Consider the following 23,224-nt stretch of genomic DNA (forward strand, 5'->3'; position numbering starts at 1 on the left):
CTTTTTAAGAAATTATTATTATATTAATAACTTAAATAGATATACTTTAAGTACTTAAGAGAATAACTTAAAAAATTATAAAGTGCTTTAGAGGATTCGCAGATAGAATATAACATGTCTGCCGCTACCTTAAGGGCCTTAATGTAAGCAACTAAAGCTTTATAGTCACAAGTAAAAGAAGATTTGCTCACTTTATATGTGGGCATACTGACAAGAAAGGATGATAGAGGAATGCCTCTACTAAAGTTCTTAACTCTAGATTTAGCCTTCAGGATGAAGACTAACTAGAAGGGGGATAGTGTTACAGCGCCTCCCAGTCAGGGAAGGTTGCCTGAGCCACACAGCCCAGAGCTAGGCACTAGGCTTAGACACTAGGACAAGACTACCCGGATGGTTGCTCATGAACAGCCAAGACTGAGCACACTTAAGGTTGCTCACCTCTGCTTACTACTGAGCACTACTGAGCACATGCAGGTTGCTCATCTCTGCTCACTACTGAGCAGGACTGAGCATACGAATCTCTTATCTATATAAGCGCACTCCTTTCACAGATAGTCAGATAGTTCTTCTTAATCTGTATTCAACTCATGTTATTAGCTTATACCTAAGTTAAAGACATTCTAGTATTGTTTACTACACTTCCTGTTCTCTAACAACACTCTTTAGACCCAGCTTCTAGTTGAGACTTATCTTTACTAGTTAAGCCTTAATACTTATATCATGCTTAGTTAACTTCTTAAATGCTTATTTAAATTTAGCTTGTTAAGCCAGTCTATCCTTAATTCGCAAGCAAATAAATATAATAAGGCGAGTATCTTTATCTCTAGTCTATAGAATCAGGCTGCTCAGCGTTACAAGAGGCTATAAAGGCGTTATAGCCTTTGATAATGTTGCTAAACCTCTATATCAACCCTTATTATTAGTAGACTCGCGAGGCAGTATATCTTACTGTTAAGCGCTACTAGAAAGATTAAGGTTAAGCGTCAAACCCCTAGCTAACACTAAACTTGCTGTTGACGCTATCTGTAGAGTTGACAGAGGCTGTAGCTTTTTAGTGAGCTCTTTCTCCTTCTCTCTACTTATTCGTTGAGCTAGAGATATAGGAGGATGCGCTATACTAACCCTAGGGTCATCCTTAATGGCTTGATTCCATGCTTAAAGATGCTCTCTGTTAAGTCAAATATAACTATATAACAGCAGATTATAGCAAGAATTGCCAAAATTAGGACAACTTTGTCGCTCACACATATAACATTTACTAAGAGTTGCTATATAATTAATTGTAATAGTCTGTATAGCCTCTTCAACTGCTCGCTAGCGTGTACTAGCAGTTGCGCGTAGCTTTTTCGCATTTGAGGCTATTTTGGCCTCGCTGTGAGCTCTTTTATAAGCTGTTAGCGCTAGTAAGCTCTTTTCGCTGTGTACACTTTTAATATCCTCATCAATAGCTTCAAAATAATTGCAACACTTTCGCAATGCACAGTATCTCTTGGCCAATTTGATGCAATCCTGCAGTACTTGATCGCAATTTTGTATCGCATCTTTTATCCGTGAATGCTGATCATCGCTGAGTTTCCGTGCCGAATCACTACCTTTCCAGTCCGCGAAATCACGAAGTACACTCGAAAGGCCCATAATCTCATTTTGAAGTTCCCTGAATTCAGCTGGGGCGTCGGCGAACCGTTTTTGAGCCTGAATGGCTAACTGAATGACAGTTAAGAAATCAACCGCGCTGAAACCGAAGCTCATGGCTCCTGTCTTTTGATCAAGATATTCCTATGTAATATCTTTGACTGGTCTCGTAGAGGCTGAATTCTGTTTCTCCCTCCACAGATGATGGAGGTTGTATGTGAGGCCCGAGACGAGGTTCCGAAGGGGTGTAACAGCTCCGGAGAAGGCTTAAACCGAGTTTGGTCCAGTAGATATGGCGGACCAGGACAGACTTAAGGTCAATCAGGATCATAGTAAAATCATCGTATACTCACAGAATTGAATAATTACTCTACTGAGATTTATTTTACTTCGCTCTTCGGTTACGTATCTCAGATACTGCATGTCATGACCCTCGTTTCTACTATTGCTCACTCACTTGATTTGACCGTATGGTACAATTAAATCCCTGAGACGGTTGTGCTCTTAAAGCACAAGTCTTGGCATATTTTATGAACGAACATATCCGTGTATGACAGCTTAGCTTACGGATTAGGGCCACGACTCCCTCGGCACGTAAACTTGTACTTAAATATTCTTGACCTAAGCTTACAAATGCACTGTCGGGTCTGTAACCTAACACGCCAGACCAGAACTTAGCGCTTCCCTCAGAACACCTAACTCAGGTCACTCTTGTTCAATGCGGACTCACGGCCGGGCGTGTTCATTCAGCCACTCTCGTCCGATCAGGTCTCCACTTTCGCCCTTTCAAACAAACACCATCGGCTTACATACTAACACCGTCCCCATTGATTCTGTCCTCTTTGAGTCCAGCATGGAGGAGCGAGGAGCTTATCCCCTTTTGTGTAGTAAAGTTGGAAATTTCCACGTTGTTACTACCTCGGGGCGCATCGCCCTTCTCCCAACAATACTCCTAATCTATCTCAATGCGCTGTAAGTCACCCCCAAGTCCTGCGGCCTCCCCTTGCATCAGCCCGTCAACAAAACACTCACTGACTAACTGAAACCGCGAAGTGGACTCGTCCATCTGTCTTGGGCGCAAGACAAAGGGCGTCCGCCCCTGATACAACACATAAACCTGATCCTGTTCCTGTACCGAAATATCCTTCCCGCCTAACCCCAGCCGCCCGCTATCCGTCACAAAGAGACTATTACCATGCGACATGATCTTCATGAATCTTAGCATGCTGTCAAGTTGCTCCACAAATCTAGGGGCGTTGAACGTAGCAGCGTTATCACCCGTCCATCCTCCTCGCGCAACCCGCCGCTCTATCATCTCCCTCACGTTATCCACCAGAAACGCAAACGAAACTGGCTCCTCGAAGCTCTTGAGTGCAACTTCAAAGGCGGCACCCAACTCCAACCAGAACACCTCCATCTTAGCCGCCCAGTCCTGCGGTCCCAGCATGTCCGCGCAAAGTGTCCGGAGCACCGCGGCCCGGCGATCGCGCATTGTTGGGGTAGTCCCAACTCGACGCGGCACCCTGCGGGCAGGCCAGGTCCATGCTAGCTTCCAGGCTTTCGAACTCTCGGCGAAGTCGAAGACTTCAGTGACTCTACCAACGGCGATCCCAGAGACAGTCAGGACGCGTCCCTCGATGGAAGGGTTAGCACCCACGAACCCCTTGGTTGCGTTGTACTGCGCCGCAGAGACCAAGCGCGCTGGCCAGTCTTCCTTGGGTTCAGGGCCTTGGACCTCTGGTTTTGCTTCCAAGTGCAGCCATGGGGCCAGCTCTGGAGGCATACTGCGAACAAGAGCAGCTGGGATGACGTGTTGGTCGCCCCACGGGTAGCTTGTCCAATCAACGGCCCAGGAGGGAAGGTCGATGGGTAGGGGCTTGGGGTCCTTGGGCTTGGGCTTGGGCTTGTTCTTCTCTCGGGCGAAGCGCAGAGGTGCAAGGGGTTCGTACGCCTCTGCGTCGCCCTTGCATTTGAGAATTTGGTTCTTGGATACGCGGAAGTAGATTTCGCTCGTGTCGAGCTCGCAGTTGATTTGCAGGTCGTCAGGAACTTTCAAGCCCATAAAGGTCATGAACGACACAATGGCGAACACCTTGTCTTGGCCTTTGGAAGCCTGGGCCTGTCTGAAAGTGGCGACAAGTTCGAACACGGTAAATCGCGCCACCCTTCGTGCGATCTTTTTCGTTAACCGTCTTAATACTGGTCTGAAGACGGTAGATACAATTGCCGGCAGTATAGACCCTGGAGCTCGAGGACGGTATATCGCGACAGAGTTTCGAGTCAAGATATGCTCATGGAGTCCTCTCACGAATTCGTTACAACTGATTGAAAATAGTGAACTCCAGTACCGGAGATCGTCTCCGTTGCCGTGATTCGTGACCTTTGTTATATTCATGTCAGAGAAGCGCTCCTGAGGCACGGCAGCGGTGCCAAAGCAGAGAGTGATTTGCGGCGAAACACCGTACTCTTGCAAGGTCCATAGGCGCGTTGTCCAGGAACTCACCCCGATATATCTGCATAGCAGATACATGCGATTGGCGTAGATTCTTTTGAATACCTCCGTGGGGTGGGGGATCTTGTAACGAGAAAGACGATGGCTTGCCCTAGACGCCCAGAAAGGAGGCAGCTCGTAAGAGGCTAAGTCCAGCTTTCTGCCGGCATCTTTGAGCAGATAGAGGAAGCAAGCGAGATGAAAGCAGTAATCCAGAGTCGTTGCGTCCCTCTCGAAATCGGCCGCGTACTCTTGTAGCAGATGCTTGTTATCGCTGTCTCGAGTCAGGAAACGAACGGGAGTTAGTCGATCTGTGTAACAGTTCCCCAACCAGACAAGGACTTCACGACAACACGAATATATGGTCGCCATCATTTGCAGCTGGGATGTTCTCTCGGCCACCGCCTCCTTTGACTTCTTTGCTTGGTTGATACAGATGGCATCGATCCATAACACCATGTCCTTGCCTCCAGGACCACGGCGAAGCCGATGGAGAATAGTGTCGAGGTTCTTATACACCGAGAAAGGCTGGCCATTGATGATGATGTCAGCGGACGTATCGTCATCCCCCCAGGCATATGAGAGAGCCTTGAATGCTGGTTTGTTGTCTAAAGAAGCGGATGATAAGGTGCAGCTCACTGGCGTACTCCATTCCCCAGCGCGGAGAGTGAGCAGTCGAATCTGGTGGCGCGCCGAGTCAATCGGAACCTCCGTGTATGGAAACTTCAGCCCCTCGTCCACGTCGTCGTCGGGAGCGCCGGGGGGCTCGTGAGTGTCGCCTGCGTCAGGAGTGGCCATGCCTGCGTTGGGGCGCTGAAGTTTATTGCGCTTGGTAGGTGTGATTCACGACCATCTGCCATGGCTTCAACCAACCTGGCACGTCACATCAATTATCAAGCTTCCTCGGTAAGCCTCAAGGGACGTTCGGAATGCGTGTCTGTAGGGTGTCGCCCAGAGGAGATAGGTATCAAGTGATAGAAAGCCTCTGATCGTGTAGTTTCGAAACTTGCTGAAATGGTTGATAACATGGCAGCCCTTGAGGCTGCCAGATGACTAAACTAAGGGGGCCTGAGTGCCTTAGGCGGCAACAATACGTATGAATACTAGTACTCCGTACAAGCGCCCGGAATGACCGCGAAAGGCGCGTAATTAGGTGCTCGTGGGAGTCGAGGAAAGTAAACACGGCAACAGCGAGAAGTCGAATTTTGGGAATTGAAGCCCACGCACAGCGGGTAAATATTCATCCGGAAGGTCGAACGAAAAGCTCTCTATCAGGCGCATTGCCCAGTGCGACCGAGGCATCATAGCGACTTCGTGGCCTCAAGAGGTAGTCTGGCCGACCAAACCCCGCGAGCACGCCACGCATCTCAGCAAGTACCTTTCGCGACACTCTGCTCTGCATCGAACACACAGAGAACCAACCCGTACCCACCGACCTCGTCAAGACCATCATCCTCGGCATGCTGTCCTTCATCGTGAAGACGCAGAAAGGTCGTCCCGAAAGATACGAAGGAGATCGGCAAGGTCATAGAGATGTCCAAGGAGACCCAGAACAAAGGGCTGCAAAGCCAAACAAGCGGAACAATGACTTATGCTGCAATGGCAGCCAGAAGAGCAGTAGCATCAAGTACGCACAATACATAGAGTATCAGAAGGGACGCGCAAGATAAAGCGTATAACTATTTATTAGGATCCTAGGGGAGTGCAAGGGCGATAGAACAGTAAGGGGTCGATGGATTGACCTATTAAATGCGAAGAACTAGAATCTATGTACAAGAAGAAGGATATAAGCAGTAGGATATCCTCTTGAGTCCTTTGATGCGCAGAACAACGAAGAAGCTGTGTAGAATGACGCAGAAGATGCGTAAATGATGCAGAATCTACTCTGTACTACGTAGTAGAGTCTTCCTGGCCCTCATACCCTGCGCAGGGCACGCACTTGGCATGCCTGACGCGCATAACACTATTAGAAATAACTAAATCGATACAGGCTGAGCCCGAGGGTGAGCTAGAGCGGCATTAACGTACCTGACCCAGAAGCGCAACGGGTCCCTGTTGCACTTCTGGGTCAGGTACGTTACCCTAGGCCTAGACCGGTAGTGAGGCCAGGGAAGATTTTACTCTACTTGGCATGTGAATAACCTAGACTACTGAAGGAAATAGCCATCCAAAAGTGCACTCCAACTATTGCTATAAGTCAATCAGGCAGCGAGTGTCCAGCCATAGCACAAGATGCCGCTCAGCCCTTACCGGCAGATAACAGAGGTAGGTTCAGCACAATGCGGCATCGCCCGCAAGCTGTACTCCGTATCGTGGTACTGGTATCATGCAGTGCCGGTGGGAGCCTGCACGTGCAAAGGTTATGTCTTGGCGATCAGGAGTTGTGGTTTTTCCGGAAGCCTAAATCTTTAGCTTTGTTTACTTCTTGGGTCGATCAGCTTGTCAGTCGCATCAATTCATGGCCATAGACCTGACATCCAGCACCCTATACCCAACGCCGCGCAAATACTCACCCACACTCAGGCATCACTAGGGGTGCACGCTGTTCGTCTGTTCGCCTGTTCGCCAAATAATCTCAAGTCGAGCCGTGCTCAGCGCATTGGCGCATCTCAACATGGCGCAACCTTCGGGACTCTTCAGTGTGCGCAGACCAAGAGAGGTACGCTCGAACCAACTGGTTGGGAATGGCAAGGAGATAGTCGCTGACACGATGAAAGACTCTAGGCAACCTTCAGAACTTCTCCGGCATACCTCAACCGGCCTCCGCTGTCAAGCGCTCAAGCTCAAGCACCGACCTACGCAATGCCCCATTTACAGCCCAACATGCGCGGTCGACCTCCGTAAACCCTGCTATGGGTCGACCACCGCAGCCAAACTTCCAGCGATCCTCGTCTGGTAGTAATCTTGCAGATATGGGCATGTCAACTGCCAGGCGCTCCGTCTCCAATAATCCTTTCGCAAGCAGCAGCACACATCGACAGTCCCTTGCGCCCAGCGCGATGTTTACCCAGCAAACTCCTGCTTCTACGAGCATACAGCGGCGGAGCAGTATATACTCACGACCATCCAATGGTGGGCCAATCTCGCACCAATCGTTCTTTACCCAGCCACCTCCACCAGCAGGTAAGCCAGAAGATCCTCGACCACTGAAGTCTCGAGTCTACCAAGACAAAATATCGCAAGAGCTTCTGGAGTACCTGACACACAATAACTTCGAGATGGAGATGAAGCATTCCTTGACTGAAAGATCGTTGAAGTCACCGACCCAGAAGGATTTCAATCAGATCTTTCAATGGCTATATCGGCGATTAGATCCTGGTTATAGATTCCAGAAGGGCATGGATGCAGAGGTGCCTCCTATCTTAAAGCAACTACGATATCCCTACGAGAAAAACATCTCAAAAAGTCAGATCACCGCAGTAGGCGGCCAGAACTGGTCTGCCTTTCTGGGATTGCTTCATTGGATGATGCAGCTCGCGCAGATGATGGACAGGTACAACTCAGGCTCGTATGATCAAGCATGCGCGGAAGCTGGTGTGGATGTTTCCGGAGATAGAATTGTCTCCCGCTTTCTTTTCCATGCATACCAAGACTGGCTTCAAGTTGGTCCGGACGATGATGACAATGCAGAAGATGCGCTCATTCCTCACGTGCAAGCCATGACCGCTGAGTTTGAGAGAAGCAACGCCAAATTTGCGGAAGAGCTGGAAATGTACGAAGCAGAGAACAAGGCTTTGAAGGCACAGATCGAAGAGGTGGAGAAATCTGCACCGGACATTGCAAAATTGGACAAGCACTTCAAGATTCTGGAAGATGATAAACGCAAATTCGAAGACTACAATTCCAATGTGCAGTCGAAGATCGAGAAGTACGAGTCTCGAATCAAGATTCTCGATAGCGAGATTGAGAAAACCGACATCGAGCTCAACACTGCCGAGGCCGAACGTTCCGAACTGCAGCAAGCGGTCGACAAACAAGGCCTCAACATCCAAGATATTGACCGCATGAACACAGAGCGGGAAAGACTCCAGAAGAGCCTCGACGACATCCAAGCCGCCCTCGACGAGATCAACAGGCGCGTCCTAGAGAAAGAAATGGAAACAGCAGGCAAACTGGAAGACCTCGAAGCGGCAATCAAGCGCTACAACTCGCTCGGCTACCAACTCGGGCTCATCCCCTCCACCGCTCCGAACGCCAAGGGGCAAAGCTACGAACTCAGCCTCAACCTGCCCGACACGAACAACCTCACCCAAGCCTTCTCCTCCTCTCTCTCCAACTCCACCTCGACCTCGCACCGCCGCCACCACACCCCGGAAACCGACCGATTACTCGCCGACACCAACCTCGGCCACAGCGCCAGCACGCTCCTGCACCCACACCCGAGCCTCCGCCCGACCATCCGCCCCGCCCTGCTCAGCCTCCGCAAAGAAATCTCCAGCCGCCGCAAACACCTCCACTCCAGCACGCTCACGCACCTCGACCTCCTGACCTCGCTCTCGGACGCGCTCTCGGAGAAGAACCGCGAGATCGACACGCTGACCCACGCGGTGCGTCTCGCCGAACACGCCTACCACGCCCAGTACGACATGGCCGCCACGCAGCACACGCAGTACACGGCCAGCACGGAGAAGCTGGAGGCGGAGCTGGTGCGCATGCGGCGCGGCATCGACGAGGGCGCCCTGCGGCTCGAGCAGCGCGAGATGGAGACCCAGCTGCTGTGGGAGGCGATGCAGGGCGATGTGGGCAGGGTGCGCGAGGGCCTGCATCGCGGCGTCGAGGCCGTGTTGGAGGAGGTGGTCCGCTTCAAGGTGCGCGTGCAGCGCGGCTTGGAGGAGTTTGAGGGCTGGGTCGGCGGCGAGGTGGAGGGCGAGCTGTTGGAGGAGGAGGAGGCGGGGCTAGGCATTGCGGCCTGATGGATGAGTCAGACGGAGCAACTTAAGAGGCGACTTTTTTTTTCCCTCGGTGTAAAAGCCGTCATGTTAGGCGCCGGTGCTTGCGAGGTTGGGAAATTCGCTTTGGGTTGGTTTTGCGGTGCATGGTCCTGGATCTGGATCTGAATCTGGTTTTTGAATAATGCTGCTCAATGATTCAAGCCTGTATACCTACTTGTCTACAGACATCAACATCGATACCGTAGCTCTCAAGTTCCCTCCCAACCACCTTGCACCATACGGCCAACGCAAGCAAAAAGAAATAGTACCAAAAACGTATTGCATGGATAAATACTAGCTGCCCAAACCCACAGCGTGCGGGCATGTTAGGAGGAGAAAACAAAAGAGAAGTCGACTGGGCAGAGGGGGGCAAATGGCCATTGAATTGCCCGAAGAGGCAGGCAGATAAGTCTGGTTAGTAGGGGGGCAAGTCGATTTCAGAAGTCTTACTGGTGTATGATTTGGAGTGATCACACGGATTTTGGGGTGATAGCCAGATCTTGATATGTGATAGCTAGTAGTATGTTGCTAATTTCAACTGTCATGATTCGCGCAAGCCCCCTCTCTCTCCCGTTATTTTTCTAGTATCAATTTGCGCCGACTTGCGACCTCATATACTGGGCTCGTCTCAACTCTCCAAGAGCTTTCCTTCCATCTGCTTCCAGGGCTAAAACTTCGAGGCCTTATGGCCATGCAACAACGCACCACTTTGCTCAGGGATCCATTCCCTGTAATATTTTGTGTAGATGTGGCAGAAGCACAGCAAAGCAAAACAATCGCCCTTGTCGCACCGTTTTGCGCGTGCGCCAAAGGAAACGCCGAGATCGACCCTGACTTTTGAATAGCTAGATGTGCAAGTGCGGTAGAACGAGATAGTGAGTAAGATATTGGTGCCAGCGCAATGTCGAGAATGTTCTTGCTGAACAACAGACAAGGGTCTGAAAAGTTGGAATCAGTGACCGCTTCGCTGCTTCATAATTCTCCTCCGTTCCTTTTCCTTGACTGTAAGTGAACGATGCATTAGCCGTTGGTTTATCTGATCAGAAGTCTGATTGACTTACCTTCATCATACACTAGAAACTCATGTAAAGCTTTTCCAGCGGGTACCATGGGCAAAACGGGCACCTTCTTGTCTGTAATAACTTCCAACAACGCTGGTCCATCTCCACTGCCATTGACAAGCCACTCCAGGGACTCGTCAACGTCAGCTGGCTTCAAGCATCTCCTTGCTTGCACACCCATGGCTTCTGCAAGCTTGATAAAGTCGGGGTTCTTCTGGTGCGTATGTGCAAATCTGTCCTCGTAGAACAAGGATTGCCATTGAGTCACCATGCCTTGTTCTTCGTTGTTTAAGACGATTATCTTCACTCCGATATCGAAATGATTTGCAGTACTTAGCTCTGTCAACGTCATGTTGAAAGAGGCATCACCATCAATATCGATGACCAATGCATCTGGTCTCGCCACCTTGGCGCCGATAGCCGCAGGAAGACCATATCCCATGGTACCAAGTCCACCAGAAGTGATCATAGTTCGTGGATGTCTCCACCGGAAATGTTGAGCTGCCCACATTTGATGTTGCCCGACACCTGTAGAGATAATCGTCTCGTGCTTTCTGTGGGCTGTCAGATTTGAAAGCCTTTCTATCAGCTGCTGGGGCTTGATAAGTCCTTCCGGTGTCTCTTTCTCATAATTTGACAGAGGAAATCGTGTCTTCCAGTCATCGATCTGTTCGAACCATTCAGGCCTTGAGCTGACAGCGTTGACTTGTGGGATCAGTTGTTGGAGATTCGTTGTGACATCCCCCTCAATTGCTTCAGTAGCTTGCACAACCTTGTTGATGTTCTTTGGCATGACTTCGAAATGGACTATACCTCCCCTTTTCTCTGACGCAGCGGCCTTAGCCTGAGGTGCAAACTTGGCAATATTACCGGTCACACGATCATCGAAGCGAGCACCAAGAGCGATGAGGAGATCCGTTTCTTGTATGGCCATATTTGCATATGCCGAACCGTGCATACCAAGCATATGTAGAGACTTCGGATCTAGCTCGTCGAAGCCTCCCAATCCTTGTAAGGTGGTGGTAACTGGGATGCAGGCTTTGTCGGCCAGTTCTTTCAAAACCTTCGTTCCGTCTGGGTGACCAAACACACCTTGTCCTGCGTATATGACAGGCTTCTTCGCCACATTAAACAGCCTGGCTACACGTGAGATGGCCTCGTCAAGTTGTCGTCTTGAGAGATCTCTAGCTGCGACGGTGGCAGCAGAAGGGTGAGAGGGAATTGTGGAATGCATCGGAATTGGTTTCCGTAGGATGCCAGCTGTCACATCCTTGGGCAAGTCCACCAGGACAGGGCCTGGCCGACCGGTAGTCGCGATCTCAAATGCTTCCTTTATTCTCTTTGGCAGTTCTGCAACATTCTTGGCCATAACATTCCATTTCGTGCAAGCTCGCGAAATTCCAATCACGTCGGCTTCTTGAAAGGCATCCGTACCAATAGCGGTTGTGGGTACCTGACCACAGAAAACAACCATGGGTGTTCCATCAGAGAGCGCATCTTGCATTGGTGTGACCACATTTGTTGCGCCAGGACCAGAAGTGACAAGAACGACACCAGGCTTCCCTGAAGCCCGAGCATAGCCCTCAGCCATATGACCAGCCCCTTGTTCATGTTTTGGGAGGATAAAATCGAAATGTTTGGAGTTATAGATCGCATCGAAGACAGGCAAAATCGCACCACCAGGATAGCCAACTGTCCACCTCATCAGCTCCCGCAGCGGCATGCGGGCAAACCGTTGCACTTACAAATATGCTTGACACCTAGTCTGAGCATCATTTCGTGGAAGATTTCTCCACCATTAAGCCCGATGAACCTAAAGAATATGTAAGCGTACATAAAAGCAGCAAAGCCGGTGCATCACGTACGAGTCGTCCATCTCGGGCAATTGACGGTTCTGCAATGGCGATACATCGTTCCTTCGGTAATCCTGATTGAAAGCTGGACTTGGTATTGGCCTTGTTGGTCTGATGGCGCCAAAGGTAAGGAGATATTCTTGGAACAAAGAGAGTGGGCACAGGAACTCACGAAGTGAAAGCAGCAGCGGTTGCCTGTGTTCTTTTGGATGCTTCTGTGATGGTCTTGGGTAATGTTCTTCGGTATGGGGAGACGGCGAGGGCGGCGGGGGAGGAGGAAAATGGTCGCATGGGCGCAGGTCTTGTTCTGGAACAAGAGTGTATGGCCTCTTTCGAAGGCCGTAAAGACATCATTTTGGCTGCCATTATGAAGGTTGTATGCCTGTTGGTAATTGGTAGAGCTACATCGACCCGAGAAGAGGGGTGGGAAAGGATGACTCCCACCTTAGAAGGGCGTTGGTGTGGGAGAGTGGGAAAAATGTCTACGCCGATAACCGGCGTAGTCTAGTCTCAGCTTAATTGGGTTGGGTACATTCGTGGAGCAATACTACTGTAGATGGTAACTGTGCCCAGGGCAGACCAAATGTGGGGAAATTCCTCGGCTCGCAATTAGACCACTATGGTTACATAGGTACTCGAGTAGTACTGCAGTGATTGACCGCCAATCGGAAAATTTCCTCTCCTGGCGAATGGTAGACCATTGTCTCCAGTTGACTTTATATACCTAGACCTCGCTGAGATTTTTAAATGCTATGATGAAGCTCCATCGCAGAACCAGTAACCACTGCCGAGCCCGAACTCGGCTTACTGATCACTAATGCCTGCTTGAGCTTCTCCTCCGTAATGTCGGGAAAGTGCTTGTAATAATATTCCTCCTTCAACGCCTTGGTCACCTTTTCTACATTGCCCTGTGGCAGCAAATGCACCGTGCAGCCGCCCCAGCCTGCACCTGTTAAACGACTGCCATACGTTCCGGCTTGTCGGGCGATGGCACAGATTTCGTCGAGCTCAGGGCAGCTGCAGTCATAGACTTCCGAACAAGACTTCTGCGTGGCATTCATAAGATTGCCCAACAAGCGGAGTTCCTGGTCACGAAGACCTCCGTGGCCGTTCTGTACGTCAGACAGAATCTTTTTGAAGTCGAAAACCCGCCTTGCTTCACTGAAGACATGCAATGCTCGACTTCGCAATTGGAATTTGTCGGCTTGAACAGGAAACTTGGACATGTGTTCCTCTTCTAAATTCTTGACCGATGTTCCAAGTATATCGGCAAGGTCTTCCCGAGTGTAACCGTTCTCCTTTTCTAATTTCTCTTCAGCTATAGAGATCATGGCCCTGAGCTGCTCTTCTGGCGCTTGGTCTAGTCGGTCCTGCTTGCGCATAATCTCCTCTTGAGCATTTCTCAAGCTGAAACCAAGCGGGCTCGAGTCTGGTTTCAGTACCACTTCATGCAACTTCGCAAGGATAAGCGCTGCAAAAGTACATTCAACCACCCGCAAGTTGTAGTTTTTCGGGGCTGTAACATGCTTGTCCGCTGCAACAAAAGACTGCGCCACGAGGAATGTAATTTCAGGATTTGATCGAGGTACCGGGACATACTCGGCATGGAATGAAGGAAAGAAGGCGCAGTCAAGAAGATAGTCTCTATTCGAGAAGATCGAAGCTGCCTGATCCATCCCCCCTGAGAAGACCCCAACTGCTCGTTCGGAGACAACGGCAAGGTCGAGTAGATCACGCTTCGAGACATCATGACTGTTGGCTACCATAACGGACAGAGCAGATGCGCAAACCAAGGCCGCGCTGCTGGACATGCCACCTCCAGCAGGAACAGTGCCATCTATGACAATTTCCATGCCAACAGGATTCCAGTCACCCTCACATTTTCTGCGCAAAAACTGCAGTGCGCCCTTGAGGCCAGCCTTAAAGTAATTTGTCCATTCATGTTTTGAAGCGTCAATCTCGATATCTCCTTCCACAGGAATACGAAACTCTTGTGAGGGGAATCTTTCAGCATCGAGATTTGCTATTTTGACAATAGGCGAAGGCAAAACATTGACGGCCACCAGGACATCCGCAGTGACTGCCATGGGAAGTACATCGTAAAGAGAGTAATCAATGTGCTCCCCAATGATGTTGACTCGGCCAGGGCTTCGCGCCACGAAATCTGGTGCGCACCCATAAGTCTCCTTGAACAGCGAGAGTAAGCTGTTCCATCGAGTGGACAAGTCCAGCGGTATACCTCCAGCGGTAGACGTATCACAGTATATGTCAGTCAGCGACGCAAAGTTGGGTACTGACTCGTCCATTGTGGGAATGGGAGTGGAAGTGGGGCGGGGACTCAGGCCAGCGTAAATATCAATTGGGACAAAATTACCTGAACATTTGTCCTTAATACTTAATCGGCAAGGCGAGAAAAGTGCGAAGCGGTATCTATCTGGCGAGAGCCGAGACTGGCGCCCATGTACATAATGAATTGAGTGAAATAAGTAGTGGGTTGGCGATGTTTGAATGTGCCTGTGGGGGCCATTCGGCCGCTCCGGCCCCTACTGTCAGTTTTCGTTTGTAATTCAATGACGCTTTTCGTACGCTTCGACTTGTAGTTTATTTGTAACTTCAGTGAGAGTTCTTTCATACGCCTACAGCCTATCTCATATATAATTGCTCAGCCCCCTAATACTTTCGCTGGATGATGTGCTTTTTCTACCCAGCCAGAGCGCCGTTCTACAGAATAACAGGCCCTAACGAGAAATGGTCAACGCAGCAACAACAGTAGACCGGAAGTAGTAAGGGATGGTAGACGTCGCGCTTATTTGACCAGATAAAATTGTAAGATCGAATGGCGTGTTCTCACTCGATGATACCTCATCAAAGCCAGGCATCTCAACCAGTACCAGTCCAAGGGCCATGGTCGAATCGGTCCAGCAACGCCCTCACGACTATCGCGCCCCCCACCGCAGTACTAGAAAGTGTTGGCAGTGTCTCTTCGTGATACTCTGAACTCGTTGCTGTAAGAACAAGGTAGCCCAACCACCAACCAGCTTCAGAAAGATGGTCTTTGCAAAAACATGCTGTGGTGGAGAGGTGGAGAGTAGAGAGCATTTTCATTCGATGATTAGCTTATGCTAGAAAATTTGGACTAGAATGTAATTACATCAGTTCATTTCCACCTGCACTGCCACACCGAATTGCGGCTGAGTGAAACTCTGATTTGTATTTGACTAGAGACCGATACGGTTCTTCTAGCTTAGTAGTCTAGCCTGCAGACCGAGATGTTCGTGAAGCAGTTCAATCCTTCATATGACTGGGCTGTTACTTGGTTCAAAGTCGAAGGAAGTCAGTCCGAATCGTCACTGTCAAACCCAGGACCCATTACAGATCCAACCAAATTCGGATCCGAGCTCATCAGTCCCTCAGCATCAACAATCGTTGTGTTGGAGGTGACATGGCTATGTGTCCTGAGATTGCCAATGGAAATGCTTCGCTCGAAGGGCCCACTGTTTGTTGCTCCAGTCGATGAATCAGCAAAAGCCGCTGTATCTTCAACTGTGTGGGCTTCCAGCCGCATTTTTTCGAGCTCCTGGGTAGCCAATGTTTTTGCGTTTTGCGGCTGTCTGGATAGACTTCTTCCGTGTTCATCAAGCACCTCCGAGTGTGATGGCGGTGACTTTTTGTCACCATAGACTGCTAGGTCATCGGCCTTGCTTGACACGAAGGCGCCACCATCCCCAAGCTCGTCAACTTCTGAATTAGTCTTATCCACCGCCTCGTCCATTGAATGTGCATCTTTGAGATCGCTCGCAATTGGCGAAGTATTGTATCTTCTTTCTCTAATGAGTTCAGCCCGCCTATCGAGGCGTGTTGCTCAACTACTGTTAGCTTGCTATCCCGACAGAAGCGTGTTCGGACACACCATTTGCAGTATCTTCTGTGACCAGAAACCTGGGGAATCCACTTATCGGATAAAGGTCTGGCTTGAATCGCTGTGTATCGCAAAGACTTAGATAGATAGTGGTAGGACTCAACTGAGAGGCAACTTGAATCTTTAATGGGTCATCGAAGAAGAACTCAGCTGTCGCTATCATATGCTCGATCGTCTTCCGATTAATCTCAATCTTTCCTCATAGTTAGTGCTCTCTTCATCTAGAGTAGTCGTGGTCATCGTTACCGTGTTGAGATCTGGATCATCCGCTTTCTCTTTGATGCTGAAATATGGCTGGTAGTCAGGCCTTTGTTGGGAACGCAAGAACTCGCCCAATGAACGCATATTGTTGCGAACCTCAATTGAATTGCCATCAAAACGGCATAGAATCCTCCCTGTGGAAGCATGAGTATTACCTCTTGAGTGGTATGAAACACATGAGGTCATACCTGTGCAAACCCACATTTGGGATGCCTCGTCAAATCCAATCCGCTCATCCTTGAGAAAATAGAATGAGCTAGCAATAAGCCGGTAAGCTACCTTTTCAATGGTTGATTGGTGTTCACTACTCCTGAGTATCTCGGAAGTTTGTGCCTGGAGGTCTGCCAGTCTGGCCTTGTCGTCTAAGGCAGGTGGATCTTGGCCAAGATCGATATTGATACGGATGTGATGGGACTCATGATCTTCTCGTTGTTTGCCATCGAGGACATCACTGCAAAATTGCCTCCACTCGCGTTCAGAGTCAAGTATATTGTCAATCCGATTGACCTATGTTCGTAAGGGGAATTGCTTGGATGCTGGAGCAGAGCTTGAGGGTACTTACCAGAACATTGAAATACTTGAGTACAAGCTCGAATGGTTTTGGTCTCTTTATTTGGGCGACGCTTTTCTCTCTCCATCGGCTAAGTCTGTTGTTGGACTGTGGTTTGGCCTGTCGTACAAGAGAACTATCCACCGCGTCCCTGTGCAATTCTTCGTCAACTTTAAGCCCATTCTTTCCTGTACCAATCGACAGAAGGATATCTGGAGGCGTTTCTGCAACATCGGGCCAGAGAAATTTGCGCTCATGATGTGCCACTCTGACAGGATTGTTATAGTATACTGCACCGTCGAGATAGACTTGTTTCCCATGACTTTGAAACGGCTTGAAGAAGGACGGGGCGGCTGATGTGGCGCTTGCAGCCTCCCAGACATGCAGTTCATGTGGGAACTCGAATCTGTAATTAGGTTCGCTCTCCTCCTGACGGCTGTAGTTTGCTAAGATCACAGGTTTTTGTCCGGTTCCGTAGTTGCTGTCACAGCAACTTTCGTGCCGTAAGCGCGATGAACCTTTCGAGGGCCGCCATAAAGGTATTCTTCGCCCAAAACATGATATAGAGCACGGCGTAGCGGTTGCGTTCGATACTTGCTGCCGTGTCTTAAAGTGGTTGCTTGTGTTAAGCCACCCACATTGTCGAATTCGCGTGGGGAAAATGCTTGGTCACAGAGACGAACAAATTCAGTAATGCAGTGGTCCACAAGCCACTGCTTGACTCCGAGTCCTAGAGCGATAATGCCGCCCGTGCTATTTTCGACATAAGCATATCGGATGTTCCATAGCCCTAGATGCACTAACCTTGTCCCTACTATAAGATCAAAGAACGCTTGTACAGGCATTTTGCCGCCCAATGCCTGCTCAACCGCTTTCAGAACTTCAAGTTCAACAATGCCTCGCATACCGCCACTTTCAAATTTGTAAGGTTATGTAGAACATACTTGGACATATCACTTACCCGTCTAGGCTAAGAACCCTTACGCCTGCATACTCAGGCTTGAAATGGACAATCCAATTCATTCTGCTCGCATGTAGAGGACAAAAATCCATTATGACAGAGTTTCGATCGTTAGGGCGCCCGTAAGCTCTGATGCAAGCCGTGCATAGAACATGGCCACACTGCAATGGGTTCTGTGGCACTTCTGTTAAGCAACTAAAGCATGTGGTCAAACTGCTGAAATGTGTTGCGTTAAATTCTCGAATGAGCGATAGAAATACTCCATACATCTCCGATGTAGATCGTAGGCCATCTTATCGTCGGCGCCAAACGATGCTTGAAACTTGTTGGACTTCTCCTCTGCAAGCTGGTGTTCCACTTGCTGCAGGTGGCCTTTAATCATGGTTTTCCATTTGGTGCTAAAGTTGCGTGAGGAGAACTCTGAAACGTACTGCCCTGCTGATATTATTGTGCCATCTGCGCTTTGGTGACCTTTCGTACTGTGAGAAGACTTCACATTGACGCATTGCTTGCCCTGTTCGCTAAAACTACAGGGCCAATGCCTGTTACAGAAATGTTCAAGAGCTGCTGTACATGAGCTTGCATAGAATTGATCAAACAAATCTACCGCCTTGCCTATGTGTTGGAATTAGTTAGCCAACAAGTGTGACAACAATCAAGACATTTGAAAACTTGCCTGACCGGCGTTGGCTGATGCAATCTAAGAAAATACTCGATGCTACCATAAAGCTGAGTTTCGTGAACAGCTCTGGACCGTCACGGATACCAGTGACCTTTCGTACCTTTGCTGCTATTCCCAAGATATGGTCACCAAAATCCCGTGGAATGGGATTGTTTTTCATGGCCACCTCTACGAAATTGAAAGGCTGATCCTCTTTCGTTGTGAAGTGATCGAAACCGGCTTGTAGGTAGGTATTGAGTTCATCGGCATTCGAAAGCATATGCGCATCGTTCTTTGCCTGGAAGGATGCATCACAATTTTTTATGATTTCAAGGTGGAGCATGTTGATCTGTTTATACGCCAACATGTATCGACCCTTTGTAGGGATTCGAACGACAGAGATGTTTGCATAGTAGCAACGGATAAGATCAAGCATATTGTGAATTGCTTTACCTCTTCGTTGCCAGCGCTGAGCATACTTGATAAAAATAGGTACGTCAAAGACTGCGTTTGCGACATGCTGCATCAAGTATTTGGTTGCAGTCGAGGTATCCCATTCTTCCTCATTCACTGAGATGCTTGTGGCATTGAGCACGATAATGGCATACGGAAGTGTTGGTTGATTAATGGAAGACTCCACCTATGTAGCAGCCCACTCGAGTAAGAGCTTGAGAGCAGATGATTCAAATGTTCTGAGGCGGTCAGCCAAGCTGTAAATAGAATGATTGCGTATGCTTGAAATCATTCTCACCTTGTGTTTCGAAGAACAAACACTACAACATCAGAGAACGTGTACAGTAAGCGAGGGTATACTTTTCGCACAGCCCACTCCCTATTTCTAGCCTCACTGTTTGTTTTCGCGTAGACTAGTTCTCGAGGGTGACTGCTGAAGAGTCGTCGATGTAGATGGCCTTGACCTGATTTTTGCATACTCTCGCGCATCTTATAGGCCATCGGTGCGGCCTCGCCACCGTCAAGTCCTTCACAGTCGGCATATAGCAGGGGAAGAGGTCCATAAGCAGTCTCTGGGTCCACGTAGAGGTGAACGTCTCCGGATGTGGGTGACTTATCATTCTTGATAGATCCAACAACGGGGCTTCTGAAAGGCGATGCTGAGCTAAAAGAGAGCTTTTGCTCCTTCAGTGATACAAGCATCTTGATCAGCGTACTTTTGCCCCCACCTACACTATGTCAGCAAGCCTTAAACCGAGGTTTATCAACAGATTGGATCATGTACCGGTATGGCCAACGAAGGAAACCAGTTGAGGGTATCGGATGCCGGCATTTGGTTGCTTCGTCTCTGCCATAAGTGCGGCATAGCGGCCATAATCGTAGAATATTGGCCTACCCATGGTGTCTTTTTGAACGCCGAACCAGGCGGTGTCTTCATCTTCAACGTGCAATCGACTGAGCTCATCCGAGTCCTCTGGTGGCTCAAGAATAGGTCTCAGGCGATCATAGACCTGCCTGTTGATTTTTTCATGCGGCAAGCCATCAAGGCCGACTTTTCCAGGCCTGTGCGGACCTTGCTCCTCCCACCAAACCTCGCAATAGGTCGAGCCACAGCTTAGACATAGTGATCTTGTAATTTCAGGATCAACTTTGCATCCGTGCCCTTCACAAGCCGAGGAAATAGCAGTCCTATGTGGACGATGCAACGTCTGCATCATGTCGACTTTCAACCGACGATGAGCTTTGCTTGTAGGTTCCTCCCAAAGAGAGTAAAAAGTTGGTGGGTTAATAAATTAGAGCGAGCGCTCTTAAGTCTCGGGTTGCCAACTCGTCGATTTTTATTGCAAAAGACGCGGCGTTGGCAACAGGAACACCTAGCAGAGCTATCTAGCCGTGTAGGGAAGATAAGGCTCGAGGCGTTTTGCCCCACAACAGATCGCCCATTCAGGCATTGTGATATGAATCCGCTGTCGCAGCTGGAGATCGCTCCTACACGGGCAGACCTGGTTGGTGCTTTGTAGTCGACATTGTTGGACTTAGAAGCTAGTGGCTGAGCACGATGGCACATCCGTCCGAGGATTTCACTGTATTGTAAAGTTGTCAGACGTTATGAGAGTTCATCGGCGGGACTTTCTACGCAAAACCCCTGCGTTTCCCTGCTTTTGATTGGCCAATTTCCACTGCAATTTCGCTGTGCGTACGGCGAATTTGTACTTATATCTACGCGCGCTGTGCCCTTTCTGAGAGAGAACAGAGCCGTTTCTTCATGTTCGACAAAAGTGTAATATGTCGATAAAGCTCGAACGAAGGCGTAGGACTTGTGTCGTCATTATCTCTTGGATTGTGAACATGGGCTGATGGCATGCCAAAATGGCCATGCTGGAATCTTGAAGAAACACAGAGAAGATAAGATAGGTGTGCAAATATGGCGACTCATTATTGATCAGAGGAAGAGCTGAGGCAGCACAGGTTCACGAATGAGAAGGCCTGGGCCCACGTCCTGGGACATTCCTTCAAGCATGTCTCAGCCCATCGAAAAATCCACTGGAGGCTGAGTGTATGACCACAAGGACGAAGGATGCAATGGCAAAGGACGGCTAGCAAAGGATGCGGTTGGGTCCGATCCTGACGTGGGCCGGGGTAGTACAGTTACGCCGAAAAGTATCCGACCAAAACCGCGTTTTTTCTACACACGCGTTTTTCTACTCCTTTTGCCAACAACAACCATGAATCAACGCAGGGCTTTGGCGCCTCTAGAAATTAACAGAAGCTATGGAAAGGAGTTATCTCCATACCAACGGGGTCAAATTTCAGCGTACAAAGCTCAAGGGCTGACAAATCAGCAAATAAGCGAGAACTTGCATTGCAGCAAAACCACTGTTTTCGATAATCTTGTACAAAATCCACTGCGCCATAACGGCAAAAGCTTGCCTCGAAAAGGACGACCCCCTGCCTTGAATCGCGTTCAAAAACGCAATATTCTATGTATTGTACGAACTAATCCAAAGATTACCTATCACGTATTAGCCCTTGAACTTGGGGTGGAGGTTTCTCGATCTACCCTTTATCAAACACTCAAAAATGAGGGTATTACCAATTGGATCAGCAAAAAGAGACCTCTATTAACTCCTCAATTGGCTGCTAAACGCCTAGCTTGGTGTTTAAAACGAAAAGATTAGACGTGGAATGAATGGAGCAAGATAATATTTAGCGATGAATGTTCGCTAGAAAGAGGCTCTGGGGCACGTCGGAATTTCGGTCTTTCGTACGCCACAACAACGCTGGGAGAAGGATATGATTGATCCCTATAAGAAAGGCAAAGACATCAGTGTTATGATATGGGGTGCTATTCATGGAGAAGGTCGTTCGGATATCGTTCTTTTGGAGCGTGATCCTGATTCAGAGAAATCTGGATATACCGCCAACTCATATCTAACTGTTCTCCATGAGCAGATCCCTCGGATCTATAAGCCAGGTCGCAAATTCATGCAGGATAACGCCTGAATTCATACTGCTAAAAAGATTATTAATTGGTTTGAAGAGGAGGGAATAGAAGTGATGGAATGGCCGGCCTATAGTCCTGATCTCAACCCAATTGAACACCTCTGGGCGCAACTCAAGCAATGGATTAACAAGCATTACCCAGAGCTAATTAATATGGGCAAATCGGAACAGGACTATCAACGTTTGTTTAGCGCTATTCATGATGCATGGGACTCAATTGGCGAAGAAGTTGTACGCAATTTGATTAAGAGCATGGATACTCGCATTAATACAGTGATATCAGCAAAGGGTTGGTACACCAGATACTGATATCTGACTTCCTATTCGGGAAAATTGGTTAGCTTCATTCCCTAGGTATTAGCACACAGTTTGAGCTATTTTTCAGCAAAATCCGTAAATTCTGAGAGTTGCTATAGTAATTTGTATGAAGGAGGTGAGAAACGTTGGTGGGGTGCGAAAGTGGGGTTGGTCGGATACTTTTAAACTAGTACTGTAGGTCGGTGCGAGCTCCCCGGGCTCGGGTTGAAACTTTAAATCTCCAAATATTTATGTGGCTTGTCAAGTACGGAGTACTTTTTCTACATATTCCAAATACTAATATTTACCGTACTTAATGGACCTAAAATAATGTTAGTCTGGTGCTAGTAGCGGCTGATCCTTGTTATGGGGACACACTGCTGTGATTTACAATGACGGCTTATTTAGTGTACACGCCTTCTGACAAGGCAAAACATTATCACAAACAGCTCTTTTGGACATACTCTGTAGCTGTTCTGCCTATGGGGGGCTTACAGGTAAAAGATACCAGCGTTGAACTAACAATATTTTAAGCCTCGCCTTGTTACTTGTTGAAGGATCTTTACAACTGCATACATGTCTTGGAGTTTATGATTTTTGACGGACAAAATGGGGTCGAAGCGCGGATAGGCACGGAGTTCTGAGGAGCATGCACGGACCGGAGGACCTGCATTGGCATCGGCCTTAGCCAAGATGAGTAGATGAGTAGATGAGATGAGCTGCCAGGGGCGCATGCTACCTCCCTGAGCGAGAATTGACACTGTTTGCGAAAGCTCATGTGTGGTTCAACACAAGGAAGGAAGACACAACCATTTTGGCGGATGCCAACCCTATTGGTGTAGTAGAAGAGGCATATTCAGACCGTAGTATGATAACATCACCAGTTAGGGAAGACATCAATAAGTACTCCGTACACGTGATGAACATAGATCTTTGGCCACTTAACTACACATTCCAACATAGGCTACATCTCCTAATGCAGAGGCTCATCTTAAACGCACATTGACGGCTCTACTCGTATAGGCATAACTTTAGCAGTTTCTCTTCCTAACAAGAACCTATCGGTGAATCTCGCTCACCAGCGCCAAGTCTCCGGTTGCCTATCTTGGCCTATGTTATAGCTCTTATGTATCCTCAAGGTTACAACCGTG

The 23,224-nt window shown here is 48.7% G+C and overlaps 6 protein-coding genes across 6 annotated transcripts; 1 reads left to right on the plus strand and 5 right to left on the minus strand.

The window, feature by feature from the left end:
• Positions 1–2,584: 2,584 nt before the first annotated feature.
• On the minus strand, positions 2,585–4,921 carry EPUS_00001 (uncharacterized protein; the record flags this gene model as incomplete). The annotated part of the gene is made up of 1 exon (XM_007789031.1): positions 2,585–4,921. One exon carries the CDS (start codon positions 4,919–4,921, stop codon positions 2,585–2,587), a length of 2,337 nt encoding a protein of 778 aa, XP_007787221.1.
• Positions 4,922–6,737: 1,816 nt separating this feature from the next.
• Positions 6,738–9,036, plus strand: EPUS_00002 (kinetochore protein ndc80; the record flags this gene model as incomplete). The annotated part of the gene is made up of 2 exons (XM_007789032.1): positions 6,738–6,782; positions 6,841–9,036. The coding sequence occupies 2 exons, from the start codon at positions 6,738–6,740 to the stop codon at positions 9,034–9,036; spliced, it is 2,241 nt and encodes a 746-aa protein (XP_007787222.1).
• Positions 9,037–10,006: 970 nt separating this feature from the next.
• On the minus strand, positions 10,007–12,334 carry EPUS_00003 (Acetolactate synthase catalytic subunit; the record flags this gene model as incomplete). The annotated part of the gene is made up of 5 exons (XM_007789033.1): positions 10,007–10,056; positions 10,116–11,807; positions 11,861–11,928; positions 11,981–12,079; positions 12,141–12,334. 5 exons carry the CDS (start codon positions 12,332–12,334, stop codon positions 10,007–10,009), a joined length of 2,103 nt encoding a protein of 700 aa, XP_007787223.1.
• A 377-nt stretch (positions 12,335–12,711) lies between these two features.
• On the minus strand, positions 12,712–14,274 carry EPUS_00004 (uncharacterized protein; the record flags this gene model as incomplete). The annotated part of the gene is made up of 1 exon (XM_007789034.1): positions 12,712–14,274. One exon carries the CDS (start codon positions 14,272–14,274, stop codon positions 12,712–12,714), a length of 1,563 nt encoding a protein of 520 aa, XP_007787224.1.
• Positions 14,275–15,302: 1,028 nt separating this feature from the next.
• On the minus strand, positions 15,303–17,751 carry EPUS_00005 (uncharacterized protein; the record flags this gene model as incomplete). The annotated part of the gene is made up of 8 exons (XM_007789035.1): positions 15,303–15,829; positions 15,879–16,080; positions 16,134–16,282; positions 16,337–16,655; positions 16,711–17,104; positions 17,155–17,451; positions 17,503–17,610; positions 17,660–17,751. The coding sequence occupies 8 exons, from the start codon at positions 17,749–17,751 to the stop codon at positions 15,303–15,305; spliced, it is 2,088 nt and encodes a 695-aa protein (XP_007787225.1).
• A 116-nt stretch (positions 17,752–17,867) lies between these two features.
• On the minus strand, positions 17,868–19,895 carry EPUS_00006 (uncharacterized protein; the record flags this gene model as incomplete). Its single annotated transcript, XM_007789036.1, has 6 exons — positions 17,868–18,274; positions 18,372–18,898; positions 18,977–19,012; positions 19,072–19,501; positions 19,558–19,787; positions 19,846–19,895. The coding sequence occupies 6 exons, from the start codon at positions 19,893–19,895 to the stop codon at positions 17,868–17,870; spliced, it is 1,680 nt and encodes a 559-aa protein (XP_007787226.1).
• Positions 19,896–23,224: the final 3,329 nt, after the last annotated feature.

The sequence above is a fragment of the Endocarpon pusillum genome (assembly GCF_000464535.1).
Source record: "Endocarpon pusillum Z07020 unplaced genomic scaffold C734253, whole genome shotgun sequence".
Lineage (NCBI taxonomy): Eukaryota > Fungi > Ascomycota > Eurotiomycetes > Verrucariales > Verrucariaceae > Endocarpon > Endocarpon pusillum.